The sequence below is a fragment of the Pan paniscus genome, chromosome 20 (genome assembly GCF_029289425.2).
Source record: "Pan paniscus chromosome 20, NHGRI_mPanPan1-v2.0_pri, whole genome shotgun sequence".
Classification (NCBI taxonomy): domain Eukaryota; kingdom Metazoa; phylum Chordata; class Mammalia; order Primates; family Hominidae; genus Pan; species Pan paniscus.
The window spans coordinates 54,270,835-54,298,764 of record NC_073269.2 but is presented as its reverse complement, the minus strand read 5'-3'; the positions used below and the strand labels follow the sequence as shown (position 1 = coordinate 54,298,764).

Sequence of the window (27,930 nt, the reverse complement as noted above, 5' to 3'; positions counted from 1 at the left end):
AAGGCTGCAGTGAGCTATGTTTGCACCACTGCACTCCAGCCTGGACCAGAGCGAGACCCTGTCTCTAACAAAAAAGGATATATTTTACTTAAGAAGCCCCATGGTAGAGCAGACTCGAGAGACTCAACTGAGCCAAGCAAAGATCCAGATTTTCTTCATCTCAGCTCTGTCATCCTCAGTGTGGACTTCATTATCACACCATACCAAGGTAATCATCAGCAGGTCTAGGCCTGATCATGTCTCTAGGCCTTTTTAGGAGTGATAGAATCTTTATTAGAAGCCTCCTAGGCCGGGCGCAGTGGCTTACGCTTTTGATCCCAGCACTTTAGGAGGCTGAGGCGAGCAGGTCACCTGAGGTCAGGAGTTTGAGACCAGCCTGGCCACATGGTGAAACCCCGTCTCTACTAAAAATACAAAAATTTGCCAGGTGTGATGGCACACGCCTGTAATCCCAGCTACTCAGGTGACTGAGGTATGAAAATCACTTGAACCTGGGAGGTGGAGGTTGCAGTGAGCCGGGAACGTGCCATTGCATTCCAGCCTGGGTAACAGAGCAAGACTCAACAAACAAACAAACAAACAAACAAACAAAAAGCTTCCTAGTTCTGAGCAGAGTGGCTCACACCTGTAATCCCAGCACTTTGGGAGGCTGTGGCAGGAGGATTCCTTAAGCCGAGGAGTCCAAGACCAGCCTGAGTAACATAGCAAGACCCTGTCTCTACAAAAATATAAAAATAAAAAAAGAAGCCTCCCACCTCAACCTGAGCAGACTCATTGACCAGGACTGGGTCACATGCCCATTCTGTGGCCAGGACATTTGGCATGAGTCAGTCATTTGAAGGTAGAATCGACTCATGTCAAGAAGTTGCCACTGGGACGCACTGGTCCAGATGCTGGAGGAGGAAGCTTGAGTTGCTATGGAGATGAATTCATTGTGGCTTCTCTATCCATCTGGCCCCAGGAGGCCTCGTTGGTAGAAAGAATGAGGGAATGCTGGACCATCTCAACTGTTCCCTGGATCTGGGACTCCCAACCAACCCCAGAAGCCAAGAACTCATCACGGAAACCAAAATAAGATTGTTTTATTCCAATCCTGAAGAACAATAGTCCAAACAATTCCCCTCCCCTGCTGGAGACTCTCCTGACCCCCAGTGCCCGCCCTCCCTCTGTCTTCAGAAGGCGAAGGGGGTCGATGTCTCCAGGTCTTGGAGAGAAACCAAAACCACGCCCCTTCCATTTCTTCTCTACCCATCTCCCACACATTTCTTTTGTCTCATCTCCGATTTTTCTTCCCCCTCCTACATCCCGTCCCTTCCTGTCCTGCTTCCCCCAGCTTTTCCTCCTGTCTTCATTTCTGTCTCTTTGCTTGTCCTCTCTCCTCCATTTCCGGCCCCCCTTTCCATTTTTTCTCGCTTACCTCCTCTCCTTCATCTGTCTTCTGTACTTTCTCCCTTTCCCCTCTCCCCGCTGCACTCCCTAGACTGGCCAGTCTACTCTTGCCAGACACTCCCCATATGATCGCTTCCTCCCCCTCCCCCCAGCTCTGCCCCTTTCCTTCCTTCTGTCCCAGCCTGACCCTGTCTACACCTCTCATCACATGCTTCCTCTCCAGAGGGAAGCCCTCAGAATCCGCCCTGCCCATCAACACCTTCCCAAGCTGTGGCTCCAGGACCTCAGAGACCACTTACAGCTTGCCCTGGGACCCAGAGAGGCAAACTGCCACGAAGAGGCCCCTGGATGACCCAGGAGGTGGCCAGGGGGACTGGAGCGGTCTCCTTGGCCTCAGCCCTACTATCTTTGGGATCGAAGAATGCCTTCCGACCCTCCTGGTGGAGGGTGGTGGGCAGAGGCATGAAGGGTCAGGGCTCTGGGGCTCTCCCCCAGCAATCCCTGAGCAGGTCCATGTGGAATAAGGCAGCCCCAGTGAGGAGGCGCGCTGCAAAGAGGTGTCTGCAGGGCAGACGGCGGGCGGCGTGAATTGAGCAGCTGCAGCGTGTCAGGGCCCCGTCCAGGAAGAAGTCCGAGGTGCCGTCCTTAAGGGCAAAGCCGGCTCCGGTCCAGTGGAAAGCCCGGGTCCCATGCTGCCTAGCAAAGGCCAACTCCTCAGCCACCAGGTCTGCCAGCTCTGGCCCGCAGGCTGCTCGGAATTTGGCCAGGGGTTCCCAGTCCACCTCCTCCTCTCCCGGGGGTCGGCAAAGCCTCTTTGGTTCCCTGGGGCCATCTTCGCCTCCTTCCTGCAGGCCGTCACCTGCAGCCAGGTGTTCACTCCTCGCCGCTGCCCATTCTGGGCTGCCTTCCAATGCAGTCCCCACCGGGGTGCCAGACACGACTCCATTCCCCAGCCCTAGACACCGTCCTCCTGCGTCTCCCCACTCCATCCCTCGTCCAGCTCGGCTCTTGGGGCCCACGGACCGGGCTCCCCCTCCATCTCCATTCTCCATGCCTGTGACCCTCGTGTCTCCCAGCTGGACCAGAACTATATCCTCCAGGCCCCTTCTTCTTTTGACCCCCACCCTCGCTCCCCTCTCCTCTGCAATCTCTGGCCGTCTCCTCCTCTCATCTTCCCACTGGGGTCCCCTTTGGTCTCCGTTCTCAGGGGCCAACTCCAGGGACTTCTCCAAGGGGATCCCCCTCAAGTTTCTGACCTCCAGCCCCCTCCCCTTCTCTACTTCTGACTGTGGCCCCTTCCATTCGGCAGTTCTCAGTCCCCCTGCCCTTTCATCGTGCAGCTGCGCCCCCCTCCAGGGGCTTCCTTCAAGACTCCTGACCCTCTCATAGTCAAACTGGGTCCCCCTCAGGTCGGTGGTACTCCTGCGATCTTCCAACTGGGCCACCCTCCAGGTATACCCTTCCAATCCTCTTAGCGCCTGGTCCTCCAACTGGGCCCCCCTCCAGACATAACCTTCCAGTCCCCAATCTTTCTCACCCTCCAACTGGGACCCCCTCCAGTCTCTAATCTCTGGCCCTCTCAGGTGCCCTTTCTCCAACTTCGACCCTCTCAAGACACCCCCTTCCAGTCCCCTCGGCTTCTGATTCTCCAACTGACCCCCTCTCCAATCTCTGATCTGCAGTGCCCTCCCCTTCTCACCTTCGAACTGAGCCCCGCCCCAGTCTCTGGTTTCCAGTGCCCTTGCCCACTCCTTCTCCATCTGGGCTCCCCTCCAAATACTTCCTTCTTTCGGAGCCCCTCCCCAGTCGCCTGTCTCCAGGCCCCTCACCCTCTCGTTCTCCCCCTGGGCTCCCCTCCCTGGCTCATCCTCCAGCCAAGGCCCCCCGCCATCGGGCCCCTCGGGCACCGCCTCCCCGGCCGCGTCGGCCCACTGCATGGCCACCAGGTCGCGAAGGCACTGCGCCACGCCACGCGAGGGGCTGAGACGACGCAGCAGTCGCCGGCGGTGGCCTCGCACCAGGGCGCACGCGTCCAGGTCTCTGGCCGCCTCGAAGGCGCGGAAGCGGACCCACATGTCGCGGCGGGGCTCCCAGTTGCGCTCGAAGTAGTCCACGAAGGCGGCCGGGCCGTGGGCGTGGAGCTCGGCCAGCGCCTCGTCGTAGGCTGCGGGCGACGACGCGCCAGCCAGGCGGCACAGGCGCGACCACAGGCCCGGGTCCTCGCGGCCGGCGCCGCCCAGCTCCTGCGCCTTGCTGAAGAGCGTCTCCAGGCCTTGCGCGCGGCAGATCTGCACGCGCGCGCAGGGCAGCAGCTGGCGCACTGCAGGCAACTGCGCCGCCACCTCGGGCCCGGCGGTGAGGCAGCGCACGCGGCCCTTGACGTCTGGCGCGCTCTGCAGCAGCGACGCGAGCGCGAAGCGCAGCAGGCTCGGTGTGCCCGGGCGCGCCACGCAGCAGGCAGCCTGGCGCGCACGGCCCGAGCCGTCCACGCACAGCACGGCCAGCAGATCCAGCGCGCCCTGCAGCCCCGGCAGCCGGTCCACCAGCAGCATGCGCGGGAAGCGCCGCAGCAGCGCCCTGGTGCGCGACGTCAGGAAAAACACCGTCTCCACCACCGCCTGGTCCTCCACGAACACCAGCTTCACCTGCGGGCGGGGGCAGGGAGGCAAGGAAAGCGGTCAGAGGATGCTGGGGTCTCCCCGCCCAGCTCCCCGACCTCGGTTTCCCCTTCTACGGAAATGGGAACCCATTCATTCTTGCCTGCATATGCATTTATTCTTTTGACCGGCAGGAGGCAGTGCAGGGAAATGGTTAAAAACACTCTGGAGCCGGATTGCCTGGGTTTGAGATCCAGGTACCACAGTCTAACGGCTATGTGATTTTTTCCACATGACACTTTTAGCTTCTCTGAGCCTCAGTTTCCTCCGCCGGAAGCTGGCTATTCATTCCTCCGTGTGCTGAGAGGCAGTCTAGGGCAGTGGGTCTCAAAATGTGGGCCCTGGACCAGCAGCATCACCATCGGTTCTTGGGACCTGGACAGAAATGCACCTTCTCGGGACCACCTCAGACCCACTGAGTCTGAAACTCTGGGGGCAGGCCCCAGCAATCTAGTTTGACAAGCCCTCCAGGGGACTCCTATGCATGCGTAAGGATGACTGGTCTGGTGGTAATGAGCTTAGATTGTGGAGGCAGATCATTTAGCTTTGAGTCCCACCCCCACCACTTCTGAACCCTGTGATTTAACCTCTCTGTGCCTCAGTTGCCTCCTTAACCTCCACATTCCCTGATTATCCCTTCTAGGCACTGAACATTCATTTCTCCATGCACTGAGAGGCAGGACAGTGGTGAAAAGCATAGCCTCTGAGGCCAAGATCCCTGGGCTGAGATCCTGGAGCCCCTGCTTCCTGGCTGTGTGCCTTCTGCCAACTTCCCTAACCTCCCTTTCATTTGTAAAGTGATGATAATAAGAGCATCTCTGTGATTGGAAAGATGAGATGCATTCAAGCATTTAGAACATTGCCTGGTACATATATTACTGTTATTACTTATCCAACAAATAGTAAGTGTTCTGAAAGTGGCCATTATAATTATCATCTCTGTTCAAACATCACGTCCCGGTCTTCTCTGACTTCCCAACTAAGCAAACACCCCATCTCTCTCTGGCTCCTTTTGGCCACGGCACTTACCACCCTTTGGCAAGTCATATCTTCGTTTCCTGATCTGCCCATTGCCTGCTTGCCCTCCTTAAGATGGAAGCCCCACAAGCACAGGGATGTTCCCGTTCGGGATGGTCTCTCTTGGCCTCTGCCCTATGTGGCTCTTCCCTTTGCTGATTTTATTCCGTATCCTTCTGCTGTAATAAACTGTAGCCTTGGCTATAACAGCACCCCTGATGCTTTGAATGCTACCTGCCCTGGAACAATGGCTCAATACATCTTGAGTGAGTGAACTCACACGAGGGTGTGCAGCCATGTCCAAGGCCACATCTGTAAGGGTGGAGGTTTAAGGATCAGACTCCTGGATTTGCCTATTAGCCGTGGGACTTCAGGCAAGTGACTCCCCTCAATGAGCCTTGGTTCCTTGTCTGGAAAAATGGAGATGTCTATTTAACAGGGTCATGGATGGGCTAAAATGAGATCACTCCTGGCCAACGCATGGAAGGACACCTGGCGTGCATCAGCTCTCAGCTGTTCTTACCGTCTGTCTCGATCTCTCAGCAGTATTCAGCACAAGTCTACATGGCTGACCCCCAAAACAACCCTGGACACCAAGGCCCAAGTAAGTGTCCCTGGCTAGCAATACATCATTGTTGTCACATGTCATTGCTGGGAGAATTGAGCACTGTCCATGGGACTTCACTGAGAGAGGACATCTGGCAGCTCATGCTGGTCTCTCTTGGCCTCTGCCCTTTGTGCTGCTGCGAGATAATTAAGGAATCAGAGAGACTGATGGGGTCGCCTTGTGTGGCTCTTCCCTTTGCTGATTTTACTCTGTATCCTTTTGCTGTAATAAACTGTAGCCTTGACTATAACAATTTTTCTCAGTTCTGTGATTCCTTCTAGTGAATCATGGAAACTGAGGGTGGTCTTAGGGACCCCCATCTGCACCAGAGGAGTGACTTGCCCAAGGCCACTGCGCTAACAAGCAGTGATGCTGGGATCCAATGGATCCGGGCCATTAGGAATGATTGGAAACAAAAGCAGTAGGTGGGAGAACATGTGTGGGTGGCATTTTAAGGGGCAGGGTGACATTTGATGAAGGCGGGGCTATGTAAATGTGTATATATATATATATATATATATATTTTTTTTTTTTTTGAGACAGAGTCTCACTCTGTCGCCCTGGCTGGAGTGCAGTGGCGTGATCTTGGCTCACTGCAACCTCCGCCTCCCAGGTTCAAGCGATTCTCCCTCCTCAGCCTCCCAAGTAGCTGGGATTACAGGTGCCCGCCACCACGCCTGGCTAATTTTTGTATTATTAGTAGAGACGGGGTTTCACCATGTTGGCCAGGCTGATGAATACATTTCTCTGCCAGATATTTACTGAGAAAATATGATGTGCCATGTGCTGGCTCAGGCACAGAGGAGAACAAATGAGACACACCACTGAGTGAGAGGAGACAGCCCCCAGGCCAAGGATAAATAAATATAAAAAAGAAGGTTTCGGGTGTGCAAAGCACACATGTAGTTTCTCTGCACCAGGCACAGTTCCAACAGCTAATCTTTCATCCTTACAATATCCCTGTAAGACAGATACTATGATTATCATCCCCCTTTTTCAGATGAGGACACCGAGGCACACACAGCTTCAGTTGCTTGCCTGGAGTCACCCATGTGATTTGCAATACCAGGTGAGCTGGGATTTGAACCCTGACAGCTTGGGTCCAGGGCTTCTTGTTCCTGACCACTCTACCCTACAGCCTTCAAAAAATTGACCAAACAGGGCTGGCTTAGGCACACAGTGGACAGCAGTGCATTTTGCAGAGATGGAGAAACCCACGGAGGAACAGATTTTGAGGATGCAAATGAATGTACGGGTGTCCTTTCAGACACACAAATTGGTAGCACGGGGAAGCATCTGCCATAGACGACAGATTCCACAAACATGAACATCGGAAACCATGCCTTTACTACTTTCCATTCACACCTCTTCTGATACGTGAGTAAACCCTCCCTTTTCCATGTGATCAGAATGTTCACATGAAACTGTTCTCCAGACTGCCCCAAAGAAAAAATTGAAGGAATAAAAATAATAGCTAAGGCCGGGCACAGTGGCTCACGCCTGTAATCCCAGCACTTTGGGAAGCCGAAGCGGGTGGATCACCTGAGGTCAGGAGTTCAAGACCAGCCTGACCAACATGGTGAAACCCCACCTCTATTAAAAATACAAAAATTAGCTGGGCGTGGTGGTGCGCACCTGTAATCTCAGCTACTTGGGAGGCTGAGACAGGAGAATTGCTTGAACCCGGGAGGCGGAGGCTGCAGTGAGCTGAGATTGTGCCACTGTACTCCAGCCTGGGCGACAGAGAGAGACTCCATCTCAAAAAAACAAACAAACAAACAACAACAACAAAATAATAGCTAAATATTGAACATATGCAGGGCTTCCTACTTCTGGGCACGGTTCTACCCATTCTGCACACACACACACACACACACACACACACACACACACATACACACTGCACTTTCTCACACAACAACCCCAACAGCCCTATAAGATAGTATTATCCCCATTTTACAGATAAATGAACTAAGGGTTGGAGAAGGTAAATAGGTTGTTCATAACTTGTTCCATGTCCCACAGTTAGTAACTGGCACAGCCAGAACGTTCATAAAGCTTTTAGCACATAGCAACATAAATAAAATCAAGTCACCAGCTGTCACTATAACACCCCAAAATGGCTTGATGTAAAAACAGGCTATACGGCATAGAAAATATTCCCTTTGGGAGCCATGAAAAACTAGAAAAGCTGAAACTGAGCTGCAGGAGGCCTGTGTAACTACAGAGCAGGGGAAACACGAGCCCCATGTTCAGACAGGGCTTTGGGCGGCCCTTGACGAAACAGTATCCTGTGGTTATCTTTTGCCGCTTGCCAAGAAATTGCAGTTCTCCCTCTCCTGGGCACTTAGTAGCGTTGCACCTCCCTGCCCCCTTGCAGGTAAGCAGTGTCATGTGACTTGCTTTGGCCAATCAAGTGTGAGTGGGAGGGAGCTGCGGCATCGCATCCAAGGAGAAGCCTTCGCAGCCACCCCTGCCAGATATGGTAATTACGTTGGGCTGAATGCCCATCCTCCTGGGTCCCAGAATGACTGGGATAAACAGTACTCCCCCAACATCCCATGGTGGCTGTGTAAGTGAGCAAGAAATAAAATTCAATGAGTTCAGCCACTGAGATTTGAGGGCTGTTCATTATTACAGCAAAACCCAGGCCATCCTGACTCACACAGCCTCAAGACCCTCTATAACTCGCCCTCTCATTTTTCCTTTGAGGAGAGAAACAAGTGCGTTTAGTATGTTGGGACTATTGCCTATTTTTCTTTCTTTCTTTTTTTTTTTTTTTTGAGATGGAGTCTCAATCTGTCACCCAGGCTGGAGTACAGTGGCATGATCTCGGCTCACTGTGACCTCCGCCCCCCCAGGTTTAAGTGGTTCTTCTGCCTCAATCTCCCGAATAGCTGGGACTACAGGCACCCACGAGCATGCCTGGCTAATTTATGTATTTTTAGTAGAGATGGGGTTTCACCATGTTGGCCAAGCTGGTCTCAAACTCCTGAGTGATCCACCCACCTCAGCCTCTCAAAGTGCTGGGATTACAGGTGTGAGCCACTGCGCCCACCTTCTATTTTCATCTTCTTTTTAAGAATTAATTATTTGAATATGCAAACATCCACATGGTCCTAAAGTCAAATAATGTAAAGCGATACGTAAAAGGTCTTACTCCCACCTCTTTAGTCTAATCAGTCTGTTTCCATTCACTATTCTACCCTCATCCACAGTTCTTGGTATTCTTCTAGAGTTTCTTTATATGAGTACAAGTAAGCATACCTATAATTCTTATTTGCTCTATTTTATAGATAATACAGCATATTATGTACAGTTTTGCATTTTGCTTTTTTAACTTAAAAATGTGTTTGAGAGATCTTTCAAAATAGTTCCTAGACTTGTTCTTATTCTTTTTTGTTTGTTTGTTTAGGATGGAGTCTCACTCTGTCGCCCAGGCTGGAGTGCAGTAGCACGATCTTGGCTCACTGGAAGCTACGCCTCCTGAGTTCACACCATTCTCCTGCCTCAGCCTCCTGAGTAGCTGGGACTACAGGTGCCTGCCACCATGCCTGGCTAATTTTTTGTATTTTTAGTAGTGACAGGGTTTCACCATGTGAGCCAGGATGGTCTTGATCTCCTGACCTTGTGATCTGCCCGCCTCGGCTTCCCAAAGTTCTCATTCTTTTTTAGTGCTGTGTAGTAATCCATGGATGGATATACCACAAGTTATGTAACCATTACCCGTTGGTGGAGTCTGGGTTGTTTCTAATCTGCTGCTTTCACAAACAACAATGATTAACCTTGTAAGTAAGTCCTTCCACAGCTGTGCAACTACATCTGCAGGATAAATCACCAGTAGTGGGATTGTGAGCCTAAGGGTGAGTGTTCTTGTCATTTTGATAGATATTGCTAAATTGCCCTCCACTGAGATCATACCAGCTTCCCATGGAGTATTCTTTTTTTTGAGATGGAGTCTCGCTCTGTCACCCAGGCTGGAGTACAGTGGTGTGAGCTCAGCTCACTGCAAGCTCCGCCTTCCGGGTTCACACCATTCTCCTGCCTCAGCCTCCCAAGTAGCTGGGACTACAGGCGCCTGCCACCACACCTGGCTAATTTTTTGTATTTTTAGTAGAGACGAGGTTTCACCATGTTAGCCAGGCTGGTCTCGATCTCCTGACCTCGTGATCCACCCGCCTCGGCCTCCCAAAGTGCTGGGCTTACAGGTGTGAGCCATCACGCCTGGCCCCATTGAGTATTCTTAAAAGGGATACACTTGCATCAATGCTCGCCATTCTCAGAAGGCAAAGCATACACGTAAGAGAACGCTGCAGCGTTTCCGGGCAAGGTCTCTCTTTTCAGGGCTTGCTTGCTGGTTACCCTGGTGCCTGCCACAAGTGAGGGAATGGAGATGTGACTGGACCCCAAAGCCCATCATCATCAGGCAGGGCAGGTGATAAAAGGTGTTAAAGGTTGGGTGCGGTGGCTCACGCCTGTAATCCCAGCACTTTGGGAGGCCGAGGCAGGCAGATCACCAGGCCAGGAGATCGAGACCATTCTGGCCAACATGATGAAACCCCATCTCTACTAAAACACACACACACAAAATTAGCCAGGCCTGGTGGCGCACGCCTGTAGTCCCAGCTACTCAAGAGGCTGAGGCACAAGAATCACCTGAACCTGGGAGATGGAGGTCGTGCTGAGCCAAGATTGCGCCACTGCACTCCAGCCTGGGAGACAGAGCGAGACTCCATCTCAAAAAAAAAAAGGTGTTAACACCTCCCTGGGTGAAGTCGCCCCCCAGTCTTGCCCTTAAATCATGCCTTGTGGCTTTGGGCGCATCCTTCTTGTCTGATCCCCTCCAAAGATCAAGAGAGCAACCCAACTCAGGAAGTGCCAGGCACTTTTTACAAATAATCCTTCCTTTGGAAGACTGCGGGGAAGTGGAAAGACTGATTGTTGCTTGACCTAGGCTTGGGATGAAAATTTAAAGCTCGCTGTCTGTCTGTCTGTCTGTCTGTCTGTCTGTCTGTCTATCTATCTATCTATCTATCTATCTATCTATCTATCTATCTATCTATTTGAAGGGTCTCACTCTGTTGTCAAGGCTGGAGTACAGTGGTGTGATCATAGCTTACTGCAGCCTGAAGCTCCTGGGCTCAAGCAACCCTCGTGCCTCAGCCTCTTGAGTAGCTGGGACTACAGATGCATGCCACCATGCCTGACTAATTTTTTTTTTTTAAATTTTTTGTAGAGACAGGTGCTCGTTATGTTGGCCAGGCTGGTCTTGAACTCCTGGGCTCAAGTGATCCTCTCGCTTCGGCCTCCCAAAGTGCTAAGATTACAGGTGTGAGCCATCGCACCCATTATATTATTAATATTACATGTTATGCGTTACATATTATAATATTAATATTATATTATCTATTACATTATACTGTTATATTACTACTGTATTATTAACATAATAATATAGAACTCTTTCATTGGATTTTATAAGTGAAAAAAAGGTGAAATTTCTGTGTAAAAGTGATGGATTGAACACCTCTCTAGTTTCACTCTCTCTTGAACCTCAATTACATCTATTTTTTTAAATGCCTTTTTTTTTTTTAAATCAGAGGCAATATGATAGGGACAGAACTTTGGAAACTAGAAAGCAGCTGGACATGCTAATCCCACCCCACCCCCCAAAACCCATGAATCCTAAGCCAGCAATTGAGGGATGCTGAGAACCAGTAGAAAAGTCCTCAAAAGGAGCTGGCAACACCAGGCCAGTTTTGCAGAAGGCAAAATAAAGACGAACTGAGGGCTGTTTCAGCAGCAGCTAGACCTCCAAATCTCGTTTCCCCTCTCCCCTTACTCTTCCCCCACCCCCAGTGACTGGGGGTTTATTCTGTAGACAGGGTGAAACAGAAAGGGGCCGCTGGCTTTGGGGACATCTGGCCCATCTGAAGATGAGGGAGGGGGATTCTGAACCCCAAGTGGGTACTGAGTGCGTCTTGCTGGCTGAATGCCTGACAGCTCCCTGCCTCTGCCCCTGCGGCTCCCAGAAGCTGGCAGCCTGGCCTTCACCCCCCGCCAGGAGGCCGGAGGAGTTTTCTCAGGGGGATTTGACCAGCCCCAGAGGAAGAACGAAAGATGGTGACATCTGGCACTCCCCAACGTATAAAGCAAGATGCAAAACAGCATGTACAGGCCGGGTGTGGTGGCCCCGACCTGTAATCCCAGCACTTCAGGAGGCCAAGGTGAGTGGATCACTTGAGGTCAGGAGTTTGAGACCAGCTTGGCCAACATGGTGAAACCTCGTCTCCACTAAAAATACAAAAATTAGCCAGGCATGGTGGCGCATGCCTATAGTCCCAGTTACTCAGGAGGCTGAGGCAGGAGAATCACTTGAGCCCAGGAGGTGGAGGTTATAGTGAGCCAACAGCGTGCCACTGCACTCCAGCCTGGGTGACAGGAGTGAAATCCTGTCTCAAAGAACAAACAAACAAACAAAAACAGCGTGTACACTAGGCTGCCCTGCTTGCTGGGGGTGGGGGGTAGGGGGACAGAAAGAGGAAATAAAGTTAAAAATTAAAGTTAAAAATACAGACATGCAAATTGACCTGTATATGTGCAGAGCTGCGCTGTCCAATCCAGAAGCCACTAGCCACATTAGGTTGTTTACATTTCAATAAATTAAATGACAAATTCAGTTCCTCAGTCATACTGGCCTCATTAAGCATTCTGTAGCCATGTGTGGCCAGTGGCCTCTGGATTGGACAGTACAGATAAGAACCATTTTCTTTCTTTCTTTTTATTTTTTTAGACAAGAGTGTCACTCTGTTACCTAGGCCAGAGTACAGTGGCATAATCTCAGCTCACTGCAACCTCTGCCTCCTGGGTTCAAGCGATTCTTGTGCCTCAGCCTCCCGAGTAGCTGAGATTACAGGCACCTGCCACCATGCCTGGCTAATTTTGAATTTTTAGTAGAGATCAGGTTTCGCCATGTTGGCCATGCTGGTCTTGAACTCCTGCCACCAGGTGATCCATCTGCCTCAGAGTCCCAAAGTGCTGGGATTAGAGGTGTGAGTCACCATGCCTAGCCTGGATAAGGAACATTTCTATCATTGTAGTAAGTTCCACTGGGCAGTGCTGGTCCGTAGGATAGAAAGCGAGATATGATTTATAAGCTGCTAATAGCTCTGCAGGGGAGGGGACTTGGGGGACAGGATGTGATAAGACTTTTCACCACATACCCTTTTTAGAACCCTGTGAATGTATGACATATTCAAAAAGTAAATATTTAAATGTTGCTTCACTAATCTGTCTCTCCTGTCCTAGAACTTCTTCCTCCTTTCTTTCAAGAGTATTAAGGGGCCGGGCGTGGTGGCTCATGCCTGTAATCCCAGCACTTTGGGAGGCCAAGGCGGGGGGATCACCTGAGGTCAGGAGTTCGAGACCAGCCTGACCAACATGGAGAAACCCCGTCTCTTCTAAAAACACAAAAATTAGCCAGGCATGGTGGCGCATGCCTGTAATCCCAGCTACTCAGGAGGCTGAGGCAGGAGAATCGTTTGAACCCGGGAGGCGGAGGTTGCGGTGAGCCAAGATTCTGCCATTGCACTCCAGCCTGGGTGACAAGAGCGAAACTCCATCTCAAAAAAAAAAAAAAAAAAGTATGAAAGCAGGTCAAAACACAGACCCAGGAGCCAACCGTGGTTTAGCTGAGATTCCAAGACAGCCTTCAAAATGAAAAGACAACTCCCCTTCCAGGGAAGGCTCTGATTTATGAATGAGCTGTTCTGCACAGGGACAATCCTGCAGAGGGCGGGTTCAGGGAAGAACAGCTGAGGCTTATTTATGTCATGGTGGGTAGTGGAGGAGAGTTACTAGATCAGCAAAGACCAGTGGAGTAGGAAGTGCATGTGTGTTTGTCCCCATGGTGAAGGTCATGGGTCTGGATCCAGGCTGTGTGGGTCCGAAGCCCAGCTCTGTCACTAAATAGCTGTGTGACTTTGAGCCAGTTACTTGACTTCTCTGTGCTTCAGTTTCCTTGTCTGTAAAATGGGGATGAGAATGGTGGACTATTTCCTCATAGGGCTCAGGTGAGATGAAAATGAGTTATAGTATGTAAAGCACTTAGGGTAGTGCCTGGCATATAGTAAGTGCTTGATAAACATTAGCTAAAATTATTATTATGTCGGGACAGAGGCCTGGGCTTGGGCTGGTGGCTTGAATCAGGGCTTCTTACTGGGCATGAGATGAAGACAGGAAGCGTGTGCCAGAGCTGAATCTCGACTTTACCCTGCCTTGTGACCTCTTCCACACACAAGGGAGACAAAGGCACAGCCAGAAGGAGAAACCAGTTCTTCCCCTACTTTCTCATCTTTCTTTCCTCTTTAAACTTCAAGTTCACCCCAAACTTGAAGTTGGATTAAAGCCGCAGAGATTCCTTATGGAGCAGCAGCCATTCTCACTGTTCCTCCAACACAAGCTTGCTCGTGCCTCTGGGCCTTTGCACTGGCTGTTCCTTCTGCCTAGAATTCTCTTCCCTCTGATGACAGAATGAGGGTCCCTTGCCTCTGTTCCATCTCCTCTGCTTCACCATCATTTGCTAAAGAGACCTTCCCTGACCAATTCAAACAGCACCCTTAGAACTGTCCCGCTCCAGGCCCCGGCCTTTTTCTCCTTGATGATAACTTATCGCTCCATCACATTACAGGACATAGCACTCTTCCTTCTCCTAATTCTCCATCTGCGTGGTGGGTTCAGGTGTGTTCTCCCCTTGAGAACATTCATCAAACTAAGTATTTATCATTTGTGCATTTTCTGTTTGTGCAGTTCAATTTAAAAAAAAAAAAAAATTTAAGTAGGCCTGGCGTGGTGGCTCATGCCTGTAATCCCAGCACTTTGGGAGGCCGAAGCAGGAGGACTGCTTCAGTCTGGGAGTTCAAGACTAGCCTGGGCAACATAGGGAGACCCCCCCCCCCCCCCCCCGCCGCAAACATCTCTACAAAACCTAAAAAATTAGCTGGGTGTGGTGGTGCACGCCTGTTGTCCCAGCTGCTCGGGAGAATGAGGTGGGAGGATTGCTTGAGCCTGGGACATCGAGGGTGCAGTGAGCCATGACTGCACCACTGCACTCAGCCTGGGTGACAGTGAGATCCTGTCTCAAAAAAAAAAGATTAAAAAAAAAAAAACTTACATAGCATTTGTCATCACTGTGGCTCCCCTTCTTGCTAGCACCCAGCCAGCCCCTAGTGATATTACATCATATTTGGACGTGTTTGTCAGTTGTTGGTTTTTCCCGCCAGAACTGCAGGGGCGTTCTGGCAGTTACCTCTGCAAGGCAGCCAATAGCCATAGGTGGCTATTTAAATTTCAATTAATTAGAATAAATTCAGGCCGGGCGTGGTGGCTCTCGCCTGTAATCCTAGCACTTTGGGAGGCCGAGGCGGGCGGATCACAAGGTCAGGAGATCGAGACCATCCTGGCTAACATGGTGAAACCCCGTCTCTACTAAAAATACAAAAAAATTAGCCGGCGTGGTGGCACGGCCTGTAGTCCCAGGTACTCGGAAGGCTGAGGCAGGAGAATCGCTTGAACCCGGGAGGCAGAGGTTGCAGTGAACCCAGATTGCACCACTGCACTCCAGCCTGGGCGATAGAGCACTCCAGCCTGGGTGACAGAGTGAGACTCCGTCTCAAAAAAATTAATTAATTAATTAATTAATTCAGTTCTTCAGTGTACTGGACACATTTCAAGTGCTCAGTAGCCACTTGTGGCTGGGGGTGCAGAATCACAGAACGTTTCCATCCTGGAAGAAAGTTCTACTGGGCAGCGCTACACTAGAAGGTAAGCTCTCTGCCGACAGAGACCACGTGGGTCTGGTTTGCTGCTGCATCCCCAATGCCTCGGTAAGTACTTATTGAATGAATGAACGGATGAATGGAGGAAAGGAGTGAAGGGATGAGAGGGCGGATGAAGGAATGAATGACCCACGAGTCTTCAGCGCGGCTTTCCCCCGCCCCCTCCCCCGGCCTGCCTCTCCCGAGACCCCACCTTGGCCTCGGGGTCGGTGCGGAAGAGGCCCTCGAGCACGTGCAGGGCGTCCAGGACGCCGTGGTCGCGGCCCTTGCAGTAGGAGAGCAGGCGGCGCACGTCGGCTGGGGCCACGAACTGCTTGGAGATCTTGTTGGTGGTGCGCACCGGCAGGCAGGCGTTGGCCAGCAGGTGGCCCGGGCGGAAGTAGTAGGCGAACTCCAGCGGGCAGGCCGGGTGTGAGTGGGTCAGCTGGCACTCCGTCACCACGAGGCGGTCCCGCAGCGGGCTCAGCTTGACGATGATGAAGGCGGGGCAGCCGGGCTGGGGAGGCCTGTGGGAGGAACCACCACCACCCTGGTCACATCACTCTGCTGCCCTCTTCTTCCTTTCCACTCACCATTTTTTTTTTTTAAACTAAGAATTGTTTCAGGCATAGAGAAGAGTAGAGGGCCCTAAGAATATGCCAGCTGTGTGACCTGGGGCAAGTCACTTCAAGTCTCTATGCCTCAGTTTCCTCATAGGTTACAAGGAAGGTCCTACTCATCATACCTTCCTCATAGGATTGTCATGAGCATGAAAAGAGTTAATATAGGTAAAGCACCTACACAGTGTCTGGAATATGGCAAGCAGTAAGTGTTCACTAAAATTCTATACCTACCACCCTTAGTTCTGTCAAAAGTGAGGGAATATTTTATTGTATTTACCTTAACTATTTTTAGAAATAAAAAATTTCAGATAGTCCTGTATCTGCTTCTGGTTTAGCAATAACATCAAAAGTTGAGGCCTTCTGTGAACGCTGCCCTAACAGATTATCTTCCTTCCCTCTGTCCCCAGAGGCAGCCACTATCAAAATTATCTATTAGCATTCCATGTATATTTTTATGCACCCATAAACAATGGGAGGTATGTTTCTCTGTTTTAAAAGCATTGTATACGTGAAAAAGGACTCAAACTCATTAGTCATCAAAGACGTAACAAATTAAAACCCTAAGGAAATGCCACTACACATCAGCAGAATGGTCAAACAAAAGAGACTGATAACATCAAGTGTTGATGAGGACATGGAGCAACTGGAACTCTCACCCATCACTGATGGGAACGTGAAATGGCACAAGCACTTTGGAAAACTTCATGGCAGTATCTACTAAAGCAAATTTTATGTCTCTCCTGTGACCCAGTGGTGCCACTCAAGACAAATGGGCATCTAAAGATGCGTACGAGAATGTTCATAGCAGCACTATGTATATTCGCCAAATGCTTGAAACCTAAATATCCAACAATAGAGTGAGAAAATAAGTTGTGGTGTATTCCTAAAATAAAACACTAATCAGCACCAAGAATGAACACACCATTACAACCTCCAATGACACGGATGAATCTCACAAACCTACCAAGTGAAAGAAGCCAGACATGAAAGAGAAACTGTGATATAATTCCCATTTACATAAAGTTCAACAGCAGGCAAAGTTAACCTCTGCCATTAGGAGGCTAGATAGTGGTTACCCTTAAGTGGTTAACCCTGTGAGGGGGCACCAGGAGGTTTCTTGGGACTGGACATATTCTGTTTCTTGTTCTGGGTGCTGGTTACCTCTGATTTTTTTTTGGGGGGAAAATTCATTCAGTTGCACACATATGATGTGTGTACTTTTCTGGATGTGTGTTACATTTTTAAAAAGTCTACTTCAAAAAAACTTTGTTTTTGGCCGGGCGTGGTGGCTCACGCCTGTAATCCCAGCACTTTGGGAGGCTGAGGGGGGACAGATCACCTGAGATCAGGAGTTTGAGACCAGCCTGGCCAACATGGTGAAACCCTGTCTCTACTAAAAAAAAAAAAAAAAAAAAATATTAGCCAGGCGTGGTGGCTAATAATAGGCTAATGGGATTACACCTGTAATTCCAGCTACTTGGGAGGCTGAGGAAGGAGAATGGCTTTAACCCAGCAGGCAGAGATTGCAGTGAGCCGAGATTACACTACTGCACTCCAGCCTGTGTGACAGAGCGAGACCCTGTCTCAAAGCAAAAAAAAGAAAAGAAAAAGAAAACTCTTTGTTTCCGAGCATTGTGGTAGCAAGGATCATGGTTCCCCAAAATATTCACGTCATAGTCACTGAAACTGTGCATATGCTGCCTTCCATGGCAAGAGGACCTTTGCGGGTGTGATGAAATTAAGGGTCTTGAGATGGGGAGAGTCTGGATTACCCAGGTAGGCCCAAATGTCATCACAAAGGTTCTTATAAGGGAAAGAGGGAAGTAAGAGGATCAAAGTCAGAGAGAGATTGAAAGATGCTACCTTCTAGCTTTAAAGATGGAGGAAGAGCCAGGCACGGTGGCACTTGCTTATAGTCCCAGTTACTCAGGAGGCTGAGCTGGGAGGATCATTTGAGTTCAGCCTGGGCAACATAGTGAGACTAGTGAGACCCCTATCTCTCAAAAAAAAAAAAAAAAAAATTGGAAGAATGGCCTGGCGCGGTGGCTCATGCCTGTAATCCCAGAACTCTGGGAGGCCGAGGTGGGCGGATCACCTGAGGTTGGGAATTCAAGACCAGCCTGACCAACATGGAGAAACGCTGTCTCTACTAAAAATACAAAATTAGCCAGGCATGGTGGCGCATGCCTGTAATCCCAGCTACTTGGGAGGCTGAGGCAGAAGAATCACTTGAACCCAGGAGGCAGAGGTTGCGGTGAGCTGAGATCGCACCACTGCACTCCAGCCTGGGCAACAGGAGCAAAACTCCGTCTAGAATAAATAAATAAATAAAATAAATGGAGGAAGAGGCTCCAAGCCAAAGAGCATGGGTGGTCTCTAGAAGCTGGAAGGATAAGGAAGCAGATTCTCCTTAGAGCCTCCAGAACACAGCACTGCCAATGTCTTGATTTTAGCCCTGAGACCCATATTGGCTGCCTGACCTCCAGAACTGTGAGATAAATAAATTGGTATTGGTTTAAGCCACCATATTTGTGGTAGTTTGTTACATCAATTGAGACTAAGACAATCATCCCACCCTACAGATGCCTTTGCAGCTGGCTTTTCACTCGGATTTTCAAAACTGTTCAGTTTCATTCCTTTTACTGCTGCCGAATGTTCCACTCCATGGCTCTGTCATCTATGATGGTGTTTCCAGTTCTCCTCTGTTACGAATGATGCTTCAATCACCCCAACGTGTGATACAACACTCTCTTATACATCTCTTTATGTGTGTGAGCAAGAGTTTGTCTAGGACAGCGGTTCTCAGACTGCACAGCATAGCCCATTACATGAAATTAACGCGGAGAGTTGCAACCAGCACTGTAGAAAATGAAATAGGGCCGGGTGCAGTGGCTAGCACCTGTCATCCCAGCACTTTGGGAGGCTGAGGCAGGAGGATCACTTCACTTGAGTCCAGGAGTTCAAGACCAGCCTGGGCAACATAGCAAGAGCCCTTCTCTACAAAAAATTAAAACATAAAAAAGTAGTCAGGCATTGTGGCACACACCCATAGTCCCGGCTATTCTGGGAAGCTGAGGCAAGAGGATCACTTGAGCCCAGGAATCCGAGGTTACAGTGAGCTATGATGGCACCATCGTATTCCAGCCCGGGCAACGGAGCAAGACCTTGTCTCAAAAAAGAAAATAAAAGAAAGGGAATAGGAAAAAAAAATCAGAGTGTATTTCTCTGATAGTAATATTTAAATTGGCATCTGATTTCTGAAGAGGGGTTCAGTGTTTCTCCATGTGGGGTAATATCAGCATTTTTTGGCAGATTTTATGTTTATACAGCAGGAGCTGTCAAACATTTTCTGCAAAGGGCCAGGTAGTAAATGTTTAATATATTCTGTTGCTATATTGCAAACGAAGCCATAGACAATACATAAATGACCAGGCATGGCTATGTTCCAATAAAACTTCATTTATAAAAATAGGCTACAGGCCGGGCGTGGTGGCTGACGCCTGTAATTCCAGCACTTTGGGAGGCCGAGGTGGCCAGATCACGAGGTCAAGAGTTCGAGACCAGTCTGACCAACGTGGTGAAACCCTGTCTCTACTAAAAATACAAAAATTAGCCGGGTGTGGTGGCACACGCCCATAGTCCCAGCTACTCAGGAGGCTGAGGCAGGAGAATCGCTTGAACCCAGGAGGTGGAGGTTGCAGTGAGCCGAGATCGCGCCACTGCACTCCAGCCTGGGCGACAGAGCGAGACTCTGTCTCAAGAAGAAGAAGAAAAAAAAAAGTAGGCTGCAGGTTGGGATTCGTCCAAGGGCTTCCTCGTTTGCTGACCCTTGTAACACAGACTGCCCGGGGCCTGGTATGTAGTTAAGAAACCCTGGCTCCCAGGTAGTAAATACCCCAGTAACATGCCCCCTAAAAGCCCTCCTATGCTTTTTCCAAATGGCCCCCCAACTGGGTGATTCTCCCCAGGATCCACCCAGAGAAATGCTTAAATCCACCAGTATAAATGCTTAAAAATTTTCTTTGTTAAACCAGAAGAGCATCCTTGACACACCCCTTTTTTCCTACATGCACGAGGTGAAGAAAAACGCAGGAGCCTGCTAGATTTTAAAAATCAACATACAGAGTTTGAGACTTTATGCCTCATTTAAAGTAACAAGGCCGGGCACGGTGGCTCACGCCTATAATCCCAGCACTTTGGGAGGCCAAGGCGGGCGGATCACTTGAGGTCAGGAGTTCGAGACCAGCCTGGCCAACATAGGCAAACCCCATCTCTACTAAAAATACAAAAATTAGCTGAGCGTGGTGGCGGGCACCTGTAATCCCAGCTACTCAGGAGGCTGAGCCAGGAGAATCGCTTGAACCTGGGAGATGGAGGTTGTAGTGAGCTGAGACTACACCATTGCACTCCAGCCTGGGCGACAAGAGCAAAGCTCTGTCTCAAAAAAATACAAAAATAATGCACATTTAGAAAATTATTCAATGTACAAATAAATATGAATAAAATAAACATACAGCCACCATGTGGTATCAGGTGGAAGCAAAGGAAATCCCCGCATGCAGCCATGTTTGATTTATCAAGATTGCAAGTTCACGGTATGCCACCCCGTACATTTTTCTAGAATAATTCGTGGGCTTTTGTGAAACCCTTGGTCTGACTTCCTTCAGCCTAGGTGTTTCAGGCCCTAGGACAGCCCCTTGCTCCGGGTAGGTCACCTCTTCTGTGAAGCCATGAATCTTGCCAGAGAACAGTGCGTCTCCTCTGCAGGGGCCCAGAATCTCACATAACCACCTACTGGTGCTTCAGCATGCCATTTTTCCAATTTCTCTCCACCTATCTGGAGGAGTAATGTCATCCCCCCGCTAAATGTAAATTCCACATGGATAGGAATTTTTGTCTATTTTGTTTATCTCTGTATCCTCAGCACCTAGAATAGTACCTGGCGTCTGGAGGTATTCAGTAAGTGTGTGATGATTCCGTGACTAAATCCCACGATGTAACCTACAAACCCTGGCACACCTACTCTGGGATATGGTCTCCATTCCACCAAAACCATCCATCACCACATCCTACCCATCCACATTTTTTCCATTTCCACAACCTATCGTAAGTTCTTCCCTCCTTCATAAAACATTCCTCTCCCTTTTCACCTAGTCAACTCCTACTCATCTTTCAGGCCTCACAGCCAGCATCACCTCCTCCAGGAAGTCTTCCCTGACCATATCCTGGCTAGGGCACGGTCCATCACATGTAGGGAATTTTATTTTTTTTAATTTTTATTTATTTATTCTTTTGGAGACGGAGTCTCACTCTGTCCCCAGTGGCACGATCTCGGCTCACTGCAACCTCCACCTCCCGGGATCAAGCGATTCTCCTGCCTCAGCCTCCTGAGTAGCTGAGATTACAGGTACACGCCACCACACCCAGCTAATTTTTTTTTTTAATTTTTATTTTAGTAGAGATGGAGTTTCACTATGTTGCCCAGGCTGGTCTCAAACTCCTGAGCTCAGGCAATCCACCCGCCTCGGCCTCCCAAAGTGCTAGGATTACAGGTGTGAGCCACCACACCTGGCTGGGATTTTTATTTATGTCCATCTGTAATGTACGTTCCCCACAGAAATCCCAGCATCTAAAACCACCACCTTGCACATTGCAGGGGCTCCCAAAAACCTCTTGGGTGAAGGGATGGATAGGCTGGTGCCCAGAACCAACACATCTTTAGGGGATCCATGGCACGGTCAACCCTCACACTGAGGGTTGAATGATTGAAATAAAGATGAGGGAAGGAGAGAGAAAGAGAAAGTGAGAAAGAAAGGCGGGAGGGTGGTAATTAAAACCATGGGCTTAGTAACCAGAATGAGGGGCCAGACCCTGGTTTTCCCTCTTAGCTGCTGTGTTATCCTGGGAACAATCTTTAAGCATCCTGTGCCTCAGTTTTCTCACCTGGAAAGTGGGGCCAATAGTAATACTAGTCTCTCAGGCTTGTAGAGAGGGCTAAATAAGAGGATTAAATTATGTAAAGTGGTTAGAAATGGGCTAGTGCATAGTAAACAATGCAGAAATAGTACCTGCTATTTTTTTAAACTTTTTTTCAAGGACTCATTGCTTTGCTTTGATTTGCCTTCCACTTACCCATTTATTCATTTTTTTGAGATAGAGTCTCGCTCTGTTGCCCAGGCTGGAATGCAGTGGCACAATCTTAGCTCACTGCAACCTTTGCCTCCTGGGTTCAAGTGATTCTCCTGCCTCAGCTTCCCGAGTAGCTGGGATTACAGGCACCTGCCACCAGGCCCGGCTAATTTTTGTATTTTTAGTACAGACAGGGTTTCACCCTGTTGGCCAGGCTGGTCTCAAACTCCTGACTTCAAGTGATCTGCCCGCCTCGGCCTCCCAAAGTGTTGGGATTACAGGCGAGAGCCACCGCACCCAACTACCCATTTATTCTTGATCATTCAGGTTTTCAAGATCTTTGTGTTTTCAACGGCCAGTGTGTATTGAGAAAGGCTGAGCAATTCTGTTCCAGGGAGGGAAGTGCTGAGAGAGAGGGATGGGGGAGGAACTGGAGCTGGAGAGCTGAAGCTGCAGCAGTGGTGACTTCGAGAGAGTCACTGTGTAACCTCTGGCAAGGGGGAAGGAGTGGACAGGAAGAAAGTTCTTGTCTGGTTCCTTGCACCCTCAGCCCCAGCCTCCTCCTTCATATCCCTTCTCTCTCCCCCACATCGTCTCCCACACGGCCCCAGAGGGATCTTCCTCCACCCACAACTGACCCTACTCACAGCCTTCTAGGGCTCCCAGATAAAGTCCCAACTCCTGTACTCAGCCCTGCCAGATCCAGGCCTTGACACCACTGCAGCCTCATGTCCTGCCTTTCCTTACACACTAACTTCTCCAGCCTGACCTCGGCCCATGGGCTGTCCCTGGGCTGTGGCACTGGAGAGGCTCTGCTTTGAGCAGCTCGAGAGAGTGAGGGAGCTAGACATGATGGCTCCAAGATATCGTTCCTGAACCGGCTCATCAACCACCTGCTCCCGCACTCCCCATTCAGAGACCATCTCATCATCTACCCAGTCCCAGGAGTGTACCCAGGGCCCTGTCCTCGCCCCCTCCATAGTCCTGTCTCTCCTGCTCCTTGGCTGTCTCTGATATTTGTAGAGCACTTGGGACAGTACCTGCACATAGTAAACCTAGTGTGTCTGTTAGCTCACATACTATACATACATAAACATATCAACAAAATTCTTCAAGGTTCTGCTTACTGGTTACCTCTTCCAGGAAGCCTTCCAGAACCACCCAGTAAGCTTTCAGGTGGAGCTGACCACTCCCTTTGTATCCTCCTCTCATCTCCCCCTCAATCTCACTCTCACTGCTATGGGCCACTATCTATAATTTTTTTTGTTGTTTTTTGGTCTTTGTCTACCCCATTAAGTTCTGAGCTGTTCAAGAGCCGAGATCAGTCTTGGATTCTAAATGTCCAGTGAAGGGCATGCACATAGTAGGTGCTCAATAAGCATTTGTTACATTGGAACTGGGTTCTGTTAATAGGTTTCAGATTAGGCCTGAGCTTCTTTGAGCTTCTTGCAAGCTCTAACGTTCTAGGTTTCTGGGTGATGTGTGTGTTTGATGCTGTTCCACTTTCAGATCTCCGAGTCTCTGTTTCTAGAATAAGTAGTGAGAAAGAAGTTGCAAGAATGTATTTCACAATACATGTTTAAATAACTACCGGTGAAAGAGCTGTTAGAGTGTGCTTACTCTGTGCTGGATGCCTTTCTGAATAATTTACCTATGAGATAGACACTATTATGTCTCCCATTTTCCACATGAGGAAACTGAGGCCACAGAAAGGTGGAGTCACTCGCTCAACAGCATCCACCAAGCATCAGCAGTGCAATGGCCCAGAGTCCATGCTCTCGAATCCTGTAACAGCTATCACTTAACCAGCCACCCCATGTTCCAGGCACCACGGTTATGTGTTTTTCTCATGTATGATCTCACAGTATCCTCACAATGGCCCCATGAGGCGGGTATCGTGATAACCCCATTTCAAAGGATGAGAAAACTGAGGTTTGGAGATGTGAAGTCCATTGCCCAAAGTCACCCATCCAGGAAGTCGTGGAGCATGTCTCAGGCAGCCTGAAGGCAGAGCCTGTGTTCTTAAGCACTCTGTTCTTGTCTACAGCTCCCCAACCAAGGGTCTCAAACTCACACACCTACTGGGACCAGGCAGGCAAAACAAGCAAAAGACAGTGCTAGGGATGAGGCAGCAGAGAGTGGCAGGGTTTGGGGCAAACCTGGGCAGCAAAGCCCCATCCAAGAGGGGTGGCCGTCTGCCAATGGAAACATGGGCTCACCTCTTCCGGTGTTCCAGTGGAAGCTGGAAACCTAACTGTGTGGGGAACAACCCCTGTTTAAAACTGGGGTCAGACCAGGCACCGTGGCTCACACCTGTAATCCCAGCACTTTGGGAGGCCAAGGCAGGCGGATCACCTGAGGTTGGGAGTTCAAGACCAGCCTGCCCAACATGGTGAAACCCTAAAAATACAAAAATTAGCTGGGCATGGTGGCGCATGCCTGTAATCCCAGCTACTGGGGAGGCTAAGGCAGGAGAATTGCTTGAGCCCAGAAGGCTGAGGTTGCAGTGAGTGGAGATTGTGCCACTGCACTCCAGTGTGGATGACAGAGCAAGACTCCGTCTCAAATAAAATAAAATAAAATAAAATAAAATAAAATAAAATAAAGCAAAATAAAATTGGGGTCAATTTGGCTGGGTGTGGTGGCTCAGCCTGTAATCCCAGCATTCTGGGAGGCCGAGGTGGGCAGATCACCTCAGCCTCCTTGAGGTCAGGAGTTCGAGACCAGCCTGGCCAACATGGTGAAACCCCATCTCTACTACAAATACAAAAATTAGGTGGGCATAGTGGCACACACCTGTAGTCCCAGCTACTTGGGAGGCTGAGGTGGGGGAATCTCTTGAACCCAGGAGTTGGAGGTTGCAGGGAGCCAAGATCGCACTACTGCTCTCCAGCCTGGGCAACAGAGTAAGACCCCGTCTCAAAAAAATAAAGAATAAATAAAATACAATTGGGGTCCATTAAAATACCCCTGGCCACCTGGGTGTGATTCTGGCTCTCCTGGATTTCTCACCTGCCACTCTTTGCACAGTTGTAGGGAACTACCTGTGAGCTTGTTCTTTTAACGTCAATCTTCCTGTCCAGTCAGAAAGTACCAGAAGGGCAGGGATTTTTGTCTCTTGCCCAACTCCATCGCTCCAACTAGAATATCCCCAGCCCACAGCATGGGACCTGGCCCCTTATTCACTGACTAGATGGATCCTTTTCCTTATCCTGCGGCTTCTCTGCAGTTCAGTCTCCCAGTCTCTGTCTCCCAGTCTTTGTCACATGTACAAAACCTGGCTCTTCTGTTTCCCTGGCTGTCTCTGGTGTCTCTGCCTCCATGTCTCCATGTTTCTGGAATTTTCCGTGACTTTTTTTCTCCTCTTGGGGTGTGTGTGTTTTACGCTCTGCCTCTCGAAGTCTCTATTACATTCTGTAAGTCAGGCCGGGCACAGTGGCTCATGGCTGTAATCCCAGCACTTTGGGAGGCAAGACGGGCAGATCACCTGAGGTCATGAGTTTGAGACCAGCCTGGCCAACATGGTGAAACCCCATCTCTACAAAAATCCAAAAATTGGCCAGGCGTGGTGGCACGTGCCTGTAATCCCAGCTACTCAGGAGGTTGAGGCAGGAGAAACGACGCTTGAACTCGGGAGGTGGAGGTTGCAGTGAGCCGAGATTGTGCCATTGCACTCCAGCCTGAGTGACAGAGCAAGACTCTGTCTCAAAGAAACAAAACAAAGCAAAACGAAACAAAACCAAAAACAAAAAACCACACAAAAATTAGCCGGGCATGATGGCAGGTGCCTGTAGTCCTAGCTACTCGGGAGGCTGAGGCGGGAGAATCACTTGAACCTAGGAGGTGGAGGCTGCAGATGGCACCATTGCACTCAAGCCTGGGCGACAGAGGAGACTCCATCTCGAAAAAAAAAAAGTCTGTAAGTCGGGCCCCCACCATCTCTTGCTCCGTGAGTATCTTTGTCTCTCTAGCTCCTCTTCTGTCTCTCAGTACATGTCCCTCCTTGACTCCCGCCTCTCTGCAAGGTGTATTTGGCTGTCTCAGTTGGCCTCTCCCCCTCTGCATCTCTGGGTGGGGTGTTCTCTGCCCGTCTCCCACCCACACCCACCGCCGGTGCTCCCCTTCCCCCCAGCAGGACAGCGGCTCAGGTTCACGCACCCCACGGCGGGCCGGCTGGGCGCACGCACGTCCTTGCACACAAGCCGCACGTAGCTGTACTTGAGCACGTCGATGAGCGTGTAGAGCGGGGGCGCACTGGCCCAGCGGCAGCGCGCCAGGTGCATGGAGCTCTTGACGAAGAAGAGCGCCAGCCGCTGCTGGCACCACGCGTCGAAGAAGCGGCTGAACTCGGCCCACGAGAAGAAGGCCCGCTCCCGCAGCTCCTGCTCCTCCTGCCCCGCAGCCGTGCCGGGTGGGGGCTCCGGCCGCTCCATCCTGGGGGCCTGCGTGGAGGAGAGGAGAACAGGTGGATATCAGACCCATTCCCACCCGGGGTATCTCATCTACTCCATTCTTGGCCTGCCCCGTCGGTTGCTGGTGCCTCTATCGAGGTGGGTAGCCCGGGGTCGGACGTGCCTGTTTTTCTCCAAATATATAAATATCAACCTCCATCCTATCTTTGGCCTCCTCCCACCGCCTTATCCCTGGTTCACTTGGAGCCTGTCATCTTGATTCCTAATTCCAACTCGTCTCCTCCTCCGCAGATGTGACCCTTAGGTACAGTTGGAATCTCTCCTCCCAAAATACGACCCTTAAGCTCAGATGTCCCTTAAGGACATCTCCTCAAATGTGTTCTCAAATTCCAGCTAAAACCTCCTCCCCTTCCAGCTGTGTCTCTCACCCAAGAGTAACTTCTAAGGCTCGTATTCATCTGGAACTCCTCCTTCCATGTGCCAGCAGTTGGCTGTAACCCCTCCAAAGACGCCCCATCTCCAGATGTGCTCCCACATCCAGGCCACGGACCCCTCACCCGGTCACATGCTTCATGCACCTGTGGCTCCGCACTCCCCAGATGTGTCTCTGGCGTGCAGCTGTTGCCCCTTCCCCCGATTATGACCCTATGGCTCGCCACATGCAGCTGTAGCTGGGGCTTCCCTGAGACACTCTCATCTCCAGATGTACTCCCCACATGCAGTTATCCACGCTTCGCCTACAGTGTGTGCCCCACTTGTGGCTAGTTCTCCTCGGAAGTGTCACCAGTATTCACCTGTGGTCCCCTCCTCCTCAGATGCGGCCCCCAGTCCAGCTGTGGGCCCCTCCTCCCAGTTACATCCACCATCCCCCGCAATATGCATCTTCGTTCTAGACATGGCCCCTCGTCCTCGGATGGGCTCCTTCACCCCAGATGCTCCCCCCACGTCCAGCTGCGCGTCTCCCCTCGAGCAGCCCCATCCAGCCCGCTCCCGACCCTCCTACTCCCCCCCGCCCCGCCCGCTGCGGCACCTTCCAGCCCCGCCGTCCCACCTAGCTGTGCCTCTCCCCTCCCCAAGATGTGCACCCTTCCCGCCCCTCCCCACTCACCTACCCGCCCCGGAGCGGCGTCCACCTCCCACAATGCCCCGCGCCCAGGCCAGGCCCGGCCCTTGCTCCCGGGATGCCCCGCGCGGTCTCCCGCCTCTCTTCCCGCCGTGCCTCGCGCGGGCGCTTCCACCGATTCCTCCTCTTTCCCTGCCAGTCACTCCTCAGACCCTCAG

General features: G+C 50.6%; 1 protein-coding gene and 1 long non-coding RNA gene across 5 annotated transcripts; one reads left to right on the top strand and one right to left on the bottom strand.

Moving 5' to 3' along the window:
- Positions 1-1,064: 1,064 nt before the first annotated feature.
- ZSWIM9 (zinc finger SWIM-type containing 9) lies at positions 1,065-27,888 on the bottom strand. Of its 4 annotated transcripts, none has more exons than XM_034945467.3 (4): positions 27,758-27,888; positions 26,396-26,679; positions 15,700-16,012; positions 1,065-4,034 (listed from the first exon to the last, which is right to left on the bottom strand). In XM_034945467.3, the coding sequence occupies exons 2-4, from the start codon at positions 26,668-26,670 to the stop codon at positions 1,860-1,862; spliced, it is 2,763 nt and encodes a 920-aa protein (XP_034801358.1). In that variant the 5' UTR covers positions 26,671-26,679; positions 27,758-27,888; the 3' UTR covers positions 1,065-1,859. The 4 variants fall into 4 exon arrangements, with proteins under 4 accessions (XP_034801358.1, XP_034801357.1, XP_034801356.1 ...); XM_034945466.2 differs by having other exon boundaries at positions 27,762-27,884; XM_034945465.3 differs by having other exon boundaries at positions 27,078-27,759.
- On the top strand, positions 5,118-8,157 carry LOC134729636 (uncharacterized). The gene is made up of 3 exons (XR_010110912.1): positions 5,118-5,667; positions 6,671-6,739; positions 6,832-8,157. It is a non-coding gene; the product is annotated as an uncharacterized LOC134729636 (long non-coding RNA).
- Positions 27,889-27,930: the final 42 nt, after the last annotated feature.

What these genes read in the sequence shown, in the direction of transcription:
- ZSWIM9 (XM_034945464.3), bottom strand. Translation starts at nt 27,515, where the DNA reads ATGGTGGATGTAACTGGGAGGAGGGGCCCACAGCTGGACTGGGGGCCG. An exon ending in CCCAGCCGGCCCGCCGTGGG is followed by an intron (nt 16,013 to 26,395) that starts GTGCGTGAACCT and finishes TTCCTCCCACAG; the next exon opens with GCCTCCCCAGCCCGGCTGCC. An exon ending in GCACCGACCCCGAGGCCAAG is followed by an intron (nt 4,035 to 15,699) that starts GTGGGGTCTCGG and finishes CCCCGCCCGCAG; the next exon opens with GTGAAGCTGGTGTTCGTGGA.